At 38.8% G+C, this 11,275-nt stretch overlaps 3 protein-coding genes across 4 annotated transcripts in view; 1 reads left to right on the forward strand and 2 right to left on the reverse strand.

Moving 5' to 3' along the window:
- Positions 1–2,779, reverse strand: part of LOC111461067 (F-box protein At4g02760-like) — a 7,949-nt gene extending 5,170 nt beyond the window's left edge. The window contains exons 1-4 of one of the 2 annotated variants that reach the window (XM_023104510.1): positions 2,369–2,779; positions 1,576–1,751; positions 432–620; positions 243–353 (exon numbers count right to left, since the gene is read on the reverse strand). In XM_023104510.1, coding sequence (XP_022960278.1) covers positions 243–353; positions 432–620; positions 1,576–1,751; positions 2,369–2,701 — 809 coding nt within the window. In that variant the 5' untranslated portion in view covers positions 2,702–2,779. The remainder of the gene's footprint in view (positions 1–242; positions 354–431; positions 621–1,575; positions 1,752–2,368) is intronic. The other variant, XM_023104509.1, reaches the window with a different exon arrangement.
- Positions 2,780–3,635: 856 nt separating this feature from the next.
- Positions 3,636–7,257, reverse strand: LOC111461003 (pre-mRNA-splicing factor 18-like). The gene is made up of 2 exons (XM_023104425.1): positions 6,318–7,257; positions 3,636–4,342 (listed from the first exon to the last, which is right to left on the reverse strand). Exons 1-2 carry the CDS (start codon positions 7,158–7,160, stop codon positions 3,917–3,919), a joined length of 1,269 nt encoding a protein of 422 aa, XP_022960193.1. The 5' UTR covers positions 7,161–7,257; the 3' UTR covers positions 3,636–3,916.
- A 615-nt stretch (positions 7,258–7,872) lies between these two features.
- Positions 7,873–11,275, forward strand: part of LOC111460592 (N-terminal acetyltransferase B complex catalytic subunit NAA20-like) — a 4,143-nt gene continuing 740 nt past the window's right edge. The window contains exons 1-4 of the mRNA XM_023103788.1: positions 7,873–8,004; positions 8,132–8,222; positions 8,765–8,897; positions 9,044–9,113. Coding sequence (XP_022959556.1) covers positions 7,927–8,004; positions 8,132–8,222; positions 8,765–8,897; positions 9,044–9,113 — 372 coding nt within the window. The 5' untranslated portion in view covers positions 7,873–7,926. The remainder of the gene's footprint in view (positions 8,005–8,131; positions 8,223–8,764; positions 8,898–9,043; positions 9,114–11,275) is intronic.

Raw genomic sequence — 11,275 nt, forward strand, 5'->3', positions numbered from 1 at the left:
GGGGGAATTAATAAAGGAGCGATTGATTGTTGGAAAATGACAAGAACGAAAATGGTGAATCAGTGATGTCATGAGAAAGGTGAGACGTGTCAGAAAAATGATTGAATAAATCTTAGTTCTGGATTTTCACAAAAGATTGAATCCGAATCACAGTTCACTAGTATCATCATTTTTTAAAAAAATATCATTCTCCAGTTTAAACTATTAAAATGCCACAAAATCAGTCAACTAAAGAAGCTTACAGGCCTACGATTTCCAGATCAAGGAGAGACGGGCAAGCACATAATGCAGCACGAAGTGATTGACTATCCATTCTTTCAATATTGTAAAGATGCAATGTTCTTAAGAGCTTCCTGTAGAATTTAACAGATCAGAAACATAACTCCTATTTCACAATGAGCACATTCTCAACTTAAAAAGTAAGTCCATACCCAGGAGAACTACTGCCCCCTCCCAAAGGGCTTAAGCAGGATCTTGTGAGCACTGATGACTCCTTCCCTTGTCTGGATCTTTTGTCATTCCATGAGAAGCTGGTAACATCTACAGAGTTCCTGAAAACCAAAGGTTGGCAAGATCCAAGGGGTGCCGTTGGGCCAGGAACTATACCAAGCTTAAGAGATCTGAAATTGTTGAGGGGAACAGAATAGCCAAGTTAAACAAAGCGCAGAAAATATAGATTATGCAATCCTAAGTGTTCCTACTAGAGGGTAAAAGGATTTTTTTAATGAAAAAACCAAGTTTTTGTTGAGAAAAAAAATGAAAGAATACACTGGCATACCAAAAAACCACCAAAAGGGAGCTAAACTACAAAAATAGGCTCCAAGAAAGTAAAATAAGACCTAGCAGATAGTTACAAAAAGACCTGGAAGCAAAGGACCAAAGAGAAACGCAAAATATAACATGGGACCAAACTATAAGAACTATCTCAACCTGTAAAGATTTGATTATTTCAATCGCCCCAAAAACCCCCCACAAAATAGCACAAACTCCTGCCTGCCACAAAAACCACCCTTTCCAGCCAAAGGAGTTGATTACATAGGACTGACTGTTCATTGAAGGATGACTGACATTACAAAAGGTAAAAAGAATTACAGATGCAGTTGATGTTCAATGAACTTAATTCATATGCCTTTGCAGGCGTATAGAATACACATGGTTGGTAAATAAAGCAAACTAACATTAAAAGTCGGACCTCAAATGGGATAATTTACCATCTTCCCCAGTCACTGAATTACAAAGATGGTGCGTCAGACAAGATTTAGGAAGGAAATATTCATTACCTCAGCGTCAGACAAGATTTAGGAAGGAAATATTCATTACCTCAGTTTAGAAAGTAAGCATAATGAGAATTGTGGTTCAGCTGGATTTCACAGCAATACTTGGGTAGTGAATAGTCAAAATGTTTCATGCAAAATTATAACTTATGTTGGCCAAAAGACACACTTCAAAGACCATATCACTAATGAGCTTAATCAAGTATGCATTCTTCAGTTTCAGATCCTCAACGTATATATTACAACATTTAAATTCAGATAATGGAAATTTAATGATGATTTTTTACAGAAAATATCTTACTGAAGGGAGTTTCCAGCTCGGTGAATCATAGTAGAAACCACTGCATTATTAACCCTTGGTGAAACTGTCGTTAAGTCAATGTTGGCATAGCAGGAAGGATCTTTTGCACACTTGTGAAACATTGAACAAGTAGCTATTGCATAGCATAGGCTCTGAGTGTCAAGCATGGAAAAAACCTGGAAAGCCACAGTACATCATCATGCACTCCAGCAAAACCCCTCATTTTTTCCATCAACCGTTATGAATATTAGAACACAACATGGAACCAACCATTAATAACAGTATGATGAATTGAAGAGGTGGAACCTGGTAATGGTGATCTCCAATCTCTAAGTGTAGGAAAGATGAGCATGGACATACCCTAAACTCGAAAGTACGTTCGATGTCTTAACCTAACCACTCGATTACACCCATACAAAGATATATGAACTACCAAATTCATAGTCTCTCTTTGCTGTTGCCTATGAATACAAACAACTAGGACTGGAAAATTCTATTCCCATCCATCGCCAAACTAACATCTCACTCTCGAAACACATTCCTGACAGCAAGCTTGCTTCGAGTTCGAGAAAATTTCCACAGAAACCACTAGAATTTCAGCACATTTTACATTCGACACAACAAAACCACAAACTAAAAAAAACTTCAAATCCAACATTCAATAACAGTAGCACTCATGTCCAAAATGGAGAAATTAAATGCAATCGCGCCAAACAATTCCCAATCCACAGCACACAACTCAAACCGATTTCAAATGATTCAAAAACCATATAAGAAGGAAAGACGAACATACTTTGATGGTGAGGTCAGGAGGAAGAGCCCAAACGACGGAGTTATGCTTGGTAGCTCGTTTGCGAGCGGAGCGTTTGCCAGCCTCGAGCAAGAAGGTGCCCATTTTGAGGGCGTGATCAATGAGACGAGTCTGATCCAAGTCCGAGGGCAAGGAGTCGAGGAGCCTCTCGAATGAGAGGTCGATACAGATGGAAGATGAGTCGGAAAGGCCTAAAAAGGCCTCGAGAAGAAGGTCCATCTGAGAGAAGGTCGGTATTCTAGGGTTTTGCGATGGACATGGGCGCTTCGCCATGGATGATGGAGGCGAGGTTTGGACTTGAAAGAGAGCATCCATAGCAGCAGCGGGTGGACACGAGAGAAGGAGAGTGGGAAGAAAGAAGAAGGAGAAGAAGGAATACCGACGAGCCAGTGAGTGCCACGTGTCCGTGTGAGGAGCGAAATTTGAGTAGACAAAGTAGGTGGCATGGAAGCAACATAATACTTTGGTGAGAGTATCAAAGACCGGCTCTCAACTTTATTTTATTTTATTTTAATATTAAGATTTTTTTTGTTTTGGGGACAAGAAAAAATTATTAATATTTTAAAAAGAAAATTCTTTAAAAATTAGAACATGACATCACACCCTATTTTTTGTTGTTTCGAAAGTACAAAATAGAGATCTTTATATAATTAGGTTTGGCGCCACCACGTCAGCTTTAGTTGTTGAATGTACTTTTAATTTGTTTTATTTTTCTTAAATTACTTTTTTTTATTATTATTATAACATATTTATGGATCAAAAAAATCAAGTATATTATAATATTACCCATTAAATTATTATAATATTAGACCACACATATTTTTTAAATTTAAAAATAAATATAATTTTAATTATTGATATTTCCAATATAATTTTAATTATTTATATTTAAAGATTGATATTTCTAGAAAAGAAATTTATTTTAAATCTTTTAATTGGTTTCACAATTATTTTAAAAAATTTAAATATATAAAAAAAATTAAAAAAAAACCATACCGCCTTTGTAAGGTACAGTCCTTTGATGGTATAGAAAGAATCATATCTCTATATTAGTTTCGGTCATGTCAATAGAATCCATGTGAACCTCGAAAATGTCCAGCCTCGATTAAGGAGAGGCTATTCAAAGGCTCTAGAGAAGTCCAACGTGGAAGGTCGTTTCTAACAATATGAACTAACCATTGGGCCTACAGCCTTAATTAAGAAGAAGTTGTTCCCGGGCTCTAGAGAAACCCAATATGGAAGGTCCTTATTTCCAATGTGTACTAACCATTGAGCCTTAAGTCTCTTCAGAACCGGTACTTGGACATCGACTTACTGACTACCAAACTAAGCTGCTGAAACTTCAAATTTTACATAACAAATAGACATAAACAATGGTAACCAGGCGATAATCTTTTTACCAGGTAGCTATCTTAAACGAATACAACAGACTTTGATCTCAAAAGGTACTCAGAAATTGCTGACTGACTACCAAAATATGCAGAGAAGAGTAAAGAGTAGCAGCCAGGAGAGGATATTCTTACTTGGTAGCTAGCTATCTTCCGGGGAGGGCATGATGCGAAGCCTTTCATCAGAACCCTGCTTGCCTCCTCCTCCTCCTCCAGAGACTCTCTCTTCTGCTAGCAGGGACTGCAGGTCGCTACCGTTCGCCAAGCTGTTAAATTCTACTGCCTTGGATGGCATTGTTGGATAGCGTCGTTGACAGAACGTCATCAATCTCTTGATCGATTGCAAATATTTCCTTGTCGTCTCATCGTTCATGATATGGGCTACACTGTTGGTGTAAATCTTCTCACGAGCTGAACGTTCGTGGATACCAACCATAGTGACACCAATTGGCCAGGGGGCATTTCCAATGGCCATCTTAATGTATTGATCCATTGCAGCTAGATAGTCTCGCTTCATGCAACATTCAACGACCACCAACAATGCTTGCCGAATATCGTCAGGAAGAATCTAAAAGAACAATTAAAATCTAACATGATACTTGGCATTAGCAGAACATAGATCTACTTGAGATTCTATAATAAAGATACAAGTTTTATGAAGGAAAGTTATGGTGGCTAAATTTGGTGACTTTTTGTTAGTACCTCCTTCTCTACACGCGTCGAGAGGCCATCGACGACCTAAAATCAATTAAAAAAACTTAAACTCCACTAGAGGGTCAAAGCCTCCATTGGAATGGCAGTTCTACAAGCTTTGGAATGCGCTTTCCCAAGAAGATTGAAACACTTCTATCCAAGATATTTGGAACTCCTCTACTCGAAATTGGGATCCTGATTCTAGATTTTCTTATCTGGATGATGAAATCACAAAACGGGCCTCTTTCCTAAACTTGATCTCCCACTTCTAAGTTCTACTTACTGTTCTTCCAAAATAAATGAATTTGGCAGTCTGACTACAGGAGGTCCGTTCATGCAACTACCTATTCAAGGATATTTTGAACAAAGGATTCTCATCTTTATTCGATGATATGTCACTCCATATATGTCCAAAGAAAGTCGTGTAATAGCCCAAGCCCATCGCTAGCAGATATTGTTCTATTTGGGTTTTCCCTTTTGGGCTTCCCCTCAAGGTTTTAAAATGTGTCTTCTTGGGAGAGGTTTCCACACTCTTATAAGAAATGTTTTGTTTTTCTCTCCAACCAATGTGGGATCTCACAATCCATCCCTCTTGAGAGCCTAGCGTCCTCGTTGGTATATCGCTTAGTGTCTGGCTCTGATACCATTAGTAACAATTCAAGTCCACCGCAAGCAGATATTGTCATCTTTGGGCTTTCCCTTTTGGGCTTCCCCTTCAAGGTTTTAAAATGCGTCTTCTAAGAAGAGATTCCCACGCCCTTATAAGAAATGTTTCGTTCTCTCCAACCATTGTGGGATCTCACAAGTCGAGATCCCACAAGTCGAGCTTTTCTAGTGGGAGCTCTTTCATAAGATTATCACGACATAAAACAAAGGGCCTCCAAATTGGTCCCTCTCCCCAAGTTGTGCTTTCTACGCATGAAAGACGTTGAATCCCAAAGACATCTCTTCCTCAAGCGCCAATTGGCAGATGAACTGCAGAATAACATGCGCATGAGTTTCAAGTGGCAAGTGGTTCTCCCCCTTAACGTTAGCAACCTACTCTCTTCGCTGCTAGATTGATAATCATAGTTAAAGAGGAAAACCTTAGGATGTAATTTGTTAGAGATTGCTTCCTATGATAATCAACCTAAAGAGGAAATCTACAAGCTCATGTGGGAACATTTTTTCTCTTAAAGAAACAATGGTATCATATTGTCCACTTTGAGCATAAACTCTCGTAGTTTTGCTTTTGGTTTCCCCAAAGGACCTCATACCAATGAAGATAGTGTTCCTTACTTATAAACACATGATCAACCCCTTAATTAGCCGATATGGGACTCCTCTCCCAACAATCCTCAACAATCCTCTAAAGTACACCATAGAGCCTCCCATTAATCGAGGCTCAACTCCTGTTCTGGAGCCTTCAAACAAAGTACATTGTTCGAAACTTGAGCACTTTTGACTACACTTTTAAAGCTCACAACTTCTTTGTTCAACATTTGAGGTTTTTATTTACATAGCTCTGATACCATGTTAGGAACCACGGATCTCCACAGTGGTATGATATTGTCCACTTTGAGCATAACGTGGTTTTGCTTTTGGTTTCTCCAAAAGGCCTCATACCAATAAAGATAGTGTTTCTTACTTATAAACTCATGATCAACCCCTTAATTAGCTGATGTGGGACTCCTCTCCCAATAATCCTCAACATTTTCCATCAGAGCACTTAGCAGAGCGAAAGGAATGGCAGAAAAAGAAGCTCTAGTTATTCTCTAATCTACCATGAAGTCAAAAGATAACATAACGCGGAATCAAGGGAAAATGGAACATTCACCAAATTGAATAAGTATACAGGGACAAAATTGTACCTTCTTCCTACAAAACTTGAACAGAGGATGCAAATAGCGAGCACACTGCTTGAATGTCGCCACCATAGATTTCCCTTTCGCCGTCCGCTTCTCTGCTTCGGGCATTTCATCCAATTCCTGGTTCCACTCATTCAACAACCTCTTAAAAAATACCAGTATCTTGTCTTCTTGACATAATTCATCAAAATTCGCTTTCATTCTCTTCAAATCTTTATCAGTGTCGACCCCACTCGACCCTCCATCGGCACTTTCTTCGTCAGCACCACCCCCTTCGCCCTCTTCTCCAGCGCCGTCTTCCTTCTTCTGCCTCTTCCTCTCGCTCAAAATACCCGTCTTCTGCCGCTTCCTCAACTCTGCAATATCCCGAAGAAAATCGTTCGTTTGCCCCTCAGTCAAATCACTATCCACCTCGAAAAGTCCCGCTTTCAGCACATACTTCAAACGGTCGAGCCGAGTATCATCATCTTCCCCGAACAGCGTAATCGGCTGCTTCAGAAACCGGAGCCTTCTGATTACTTCCTGCCTGGGAAGGACGAGGTTGTCGATGTTCTGCTCGTCCGTAAGCGATTTCGAAGTGGTGGCGGCGGAGTTAATAGTGGTAGAGGAAGTAGTGGAGGCGGAGGCTAATGAATTGGATTTGGAAGATGTGGAGTTGGCCTCGGCGGTGGCGGCTGAGGTAGTGGATTGGCGGAGAGCTTTGGTTTCCAATTCGCGCTTCTCTTTCTCACGTAGCTGCTGGATTTGCTTCTGTTCAATCTCGGATCGCTTGAAGAATCGTTTGCCACCGGTTTCGGTGGCTAAGGCTTGACGTTTCTTGAGAAGCTCTTGCTTAAGGAGATCCATTGATTCTGCTCTGATTCTCCTTCCCGGAATCCTGTTAGGGCTTACTTTCAGAACTGATTTCAAAGAGGGAGGAGAAAGGGAAGGGAAACCTCTATTGAAATTCAGAACACTTCGGTCTAGCTTGAGTTTGAAATTACAATTTAGTCCTTAGATTTAATTTAATATTTATAAGCTATCAATTTCTTGATATTTATATATTTTATTAAAACAAATTGTTAAAATTCATTTTTTACCCTTAAATTTATCCTATTTCAACAATTTAAAATTCGTTAAACTAAACTTTAAAATTATTATTATTATTATTATTTAATAAATTTTCGTTAATTCATCCAATAATTTTAACAGAAAAAAACTGTAAAAATCCTTTCAATAAATTTAAGCTTGGTAAATGAAATTAAGTAATTTTTAAATAAATAAATAGAGAATAATTATTCTTAAGTTATACTCATTTTACAATATAAATAAATATTGCCTATAGAAAAAAAATAAAAAATAGGTTTGATTTAATAACAAAATAAAACATTTAAAAATTAATTAAAAACAGATTTAAATTTGTAATTGAAATTGATATAATATTTTTCTATAATGCACGACAAATTTAATACTTTTTAGAGGCGAGGGCAAGAAAGGAATTTCACCTACAAAAAATGGGCCCATTTTCTTATGGGCTTTTGGCCCGTTTTCAAGAAACTACCCGTCTTGTGAAGAAGAAGAAGAAAGGCAACGACGGGTAGCAGACAGACGCACACAGAGCGAGAGAAAAGCGATGACGACGTTGCGCAGATTTTGCTGCAATGATCTTCTTCGATTCACTTCCGTCAATCTTGATCACCTCACTGAAACCGTAATTTCTCTGTCTGAATTCCAGTTTTCTTCTGATTCTCAAAATCATTACAGTTCTCCATTTTTATCGCACTCTGAATGTTGATGTTGATTCAGTGTTGATGCAATCTTCTTTGTATTTTTCTCAGTTCAACATGTCCTTCTACATGACCTACTTGGCTAGATGGCCTGACTACTTCCATGTCGCCGAGGCCCCTGGTAGCCGCATAATGGGATACAGTGAGTATCGGTATTTGTTTGTTTCTTTCTCTACTTCTTCTTGCGTGGATTGGTTTCTTTTTAGATACTCTGTTTTAGGCTGAACTATCGACCAACCGAAGCACACGTTGCTTCAAATTTTCGCCGGTGGCTTCTTTAAATTGTTCATTTCTAATCAGAAGCATAATGGCTAGGACAGAAGAATTATTGAGTACCGGCTGTGAGGATGCGTTTGGAACTTTCTTTTTGGTTTGGAGTGTAGATGTGGAGTTGGTTTATTAAATGATCTAAGGCACACACATACACAGCAACTCTAGCCGAAACATTATGGAATAATTCGATTTTTAAAACTCCCGTTAATTTTATATAACTTATCATGTTCATTCTCATCATTGAATTGTCAATTCACCCTTATACGGATTTTTTATTCTCTTTGCTTGACACCAAATTATTAAAGAAGCAACGAGATGGATATATCGCAGTGGAAGCGAAATTCAAAATCTTGTGATCTTGTTGTCCATTATTTTATGCTGTTTTGATTCTTGTATGATTTTCCATTGCAGTCATGGGAAAAGTTGAGGGGCAAGGCGAGTCATGGCATGGTCATGTAACTGCTGTAACTGTTGCTCCGGAATATCGTAGGCAACAATTAGCTAAGAAGCTTATGAACCTGCTTGAGGATATTAGTGACGAGATGTAAGATGGACTTGATTATATATCTTGTGGTGGTACAATTAAACCTTGAAAAAACACTTGTTCTGGTTTAAAATTTAGTTTTTAATATTGTTTTTCACTCTGCCTTGAGCTTTATGTTTAATGAGAGGCTTTTTGCTTTCTGGCAGTGATAAAGCTTATTTTGTTGATCTTTTTGTGAGGGCATCGAACACCCCTGCAATCAAGATGTATGAAAAGGTAGGTTTTCTCTTCGGGCAGTCAACCATGCTGGTCTTGTAAATTTTTTCTTTTGCAGTGTTGTTCAATCTTTGATGCTTCTTTAAGAAATGTGCTAGTGGAGTTGCAAAATACTGATACTTTATATATATATATAAGAATCAAAACTTATTCAAAAAAGAAGGGGAAATACAACTTAGAGGATTGGGGTAGAGGGAACCCCATCCCAAAACAACCTAGAAGAACGCTTTCCAATTGTTGACAATATTAGAAAGGTTGTAATTACGAAAGAATTTCCTATGTTGTACCCCAAAGAGAAGCCGTAAGCTGTACATTTCTACTATAGGAATCAAGAGACAAAAGCTTATCTTCAAAACGTCTCTGGCTCCTTTCCAACCGGAAAATATTGATTCTATGATACTTCAGAGTTAATAAGTCTATTAATACTTCAGTTCTGTCAAAGTTTTATCTCATCTGTACGAAATGTTCGGGGGTACAAAAGGTCCAGGTGGCATAAGTCAAAGAAAGATCGTAACTATAAAAAAGACTGTTCACACTACTACGAGTAGAGATTAGAAAAGCAGTAAACATCCAAACATAATATGTTGCTCTCCTCCCCCTGGACCAAACATCATATCCAGTCGGTTTAGTAGTGTTTGCCCAACCCATTTCAGCCTTCCTTCCCTAGAGATGAACACAAATCATCAAAGAAATAAAGTTGTTAAGCGACCTAGGGAATACCATATTTAGGCTGAAAATAGTTAAAAGCTTGATGGGACTCCAAAAGATCAACGGATCATTAGTCTCATCTACCTTCATACCCAGGCTACACCAATCTGGGAGAAGGAAGTTAGAATTCCTTGCTTGAACTTTGTTATAAGAACTGATGCCTGCTAGTGTTAGCAAAAGACACCGTGTCAAAACCTTAGCCTTTGAGGTATTATGTTTCCATATGATATAATCTGACATAACTTTGAAGGGATACCTGCCTCTGAGTTTCGTTGAATACAGGAAAAAAAAAATCTTGAATGGTGAAAATAAGGAATCACTTCCAAACTTCGATGTCTTGCTTGTTAGTGGCCAACAAAGTTCCAAATTTTACCTCCCTTACCAATTCGGGCGGTCTCTATTATATAGTCAATATAATTAATGCTTGGTTTGATACTAATGAAAAACAACAGGGTGTTATCAGTAAAGTATGGGAGCCATCTATACCCTCTTTGAATAACCAGTTGAGGTAGTTAGCCCAAACACAAACTAGAAAGCAAAAAGTGGCCTCTCTTGCCTAAGCTCTTTGGAAGCAATGATCTTACCTCTAGATCTCTCATAATTGGTGTTTGAAACACCACCGAGAAACCCTTTCTTCCATTTATTTCCATAACTTCAAACTCTTATGATAGTATCTAAAAAGTTCTAGTTGACCTTCTCATAAGCTTTCCTACTATCAAGCTTGCATATCATTTCCCTCTCTCAACTCTTACAATCATCAACAACCTCATTAGCCGCAAGGATTGATTCCTTGATTTGCTTAACCAAAACTGATTGAAAGTAGGAAATAGTTGACTGATGCACGCATTTGATTGCTTGGCAAAGGTTTTCAGTGTCAAAATAAGCACTGGTAAATGAAATGTGATAACAATTTACCAATTCAATTGTACTTGTTCTATCTTCTAGTATTCATTCAAGGAAATCGTGGACTAATGTACGTACGTTTTTGAGTTGCCTGGCAATGATTTTCCGTGTCAAAATAAGCATCAGTAAATTTAGAAATGTGATATTTACCAATTGCCTCATTCTATCTTCTAGTATCCTTTCATTCAAGGATAAACTGCTATTCCATTCGAACTTTTGGGAAGGGGCATCAGGTTTATTCCAGCATTACAATGTCGTCGTAGAGCTCTTCCGAATGTTTTGTAGATTCTGATACCCTAATTTCTAACACTTAGTAATGGAAAAAACATATCTTTTCTGTTTATTTTAAGGGCCGAGAAATATAGATAGACCTTCCTGGAACTAAATGTATTTCTAAGCTCTTTTTGGTATCTTGTCCCCCCCCCCCCCCCCCCCCCCCCCCCCCCCCCCCCCCCCCCCCCCCCCCCCCCCCCCCCCCCCCCCCCCCCCCCCCCCCCCCCCCCCCCCCCCCCCCCCCCCCCCCCCCCCCCCCCCCCCCCCCCCCCCCCCCC

The sequence above is a fragment of the Cucurbita moschata genome, unplaced genomic scaffold (assembly GCF_002738365.1).
Source record: "Cucurbita moschata cultivar Rifu unplaced genomic scaffold, Cmos_1.0 Cmo_Scf00024, whole genome shotgun sequence".
Taxonomy (NCBI): Eukaryota; Viridiplantae; Streptophyta; class Magnoliopsida; order Cucurbitales; family Cucurbitaceae; genus Cucurbita; species Cucurbita moschata.

What these genes read in the sequence shown, in the direction of transcription:
- LOC111461003 (XM_023104425.1), bottom strand. Translation starts at nt 7,160, where the DNA reads ATGGATCTCCTTAAGCAAGAGCTTCTCAAGAAACGTCAAGCCTTAGCC. An exon ending in TCAAGTTTTGTAGGAAGAAG is followed by an intron (nt 4,343 to 6,317) that starts GTACAATTTTGT and finishes TTGTTCTTTTAG; the next exon opens with ATTCTTCCTGACGATATTCG.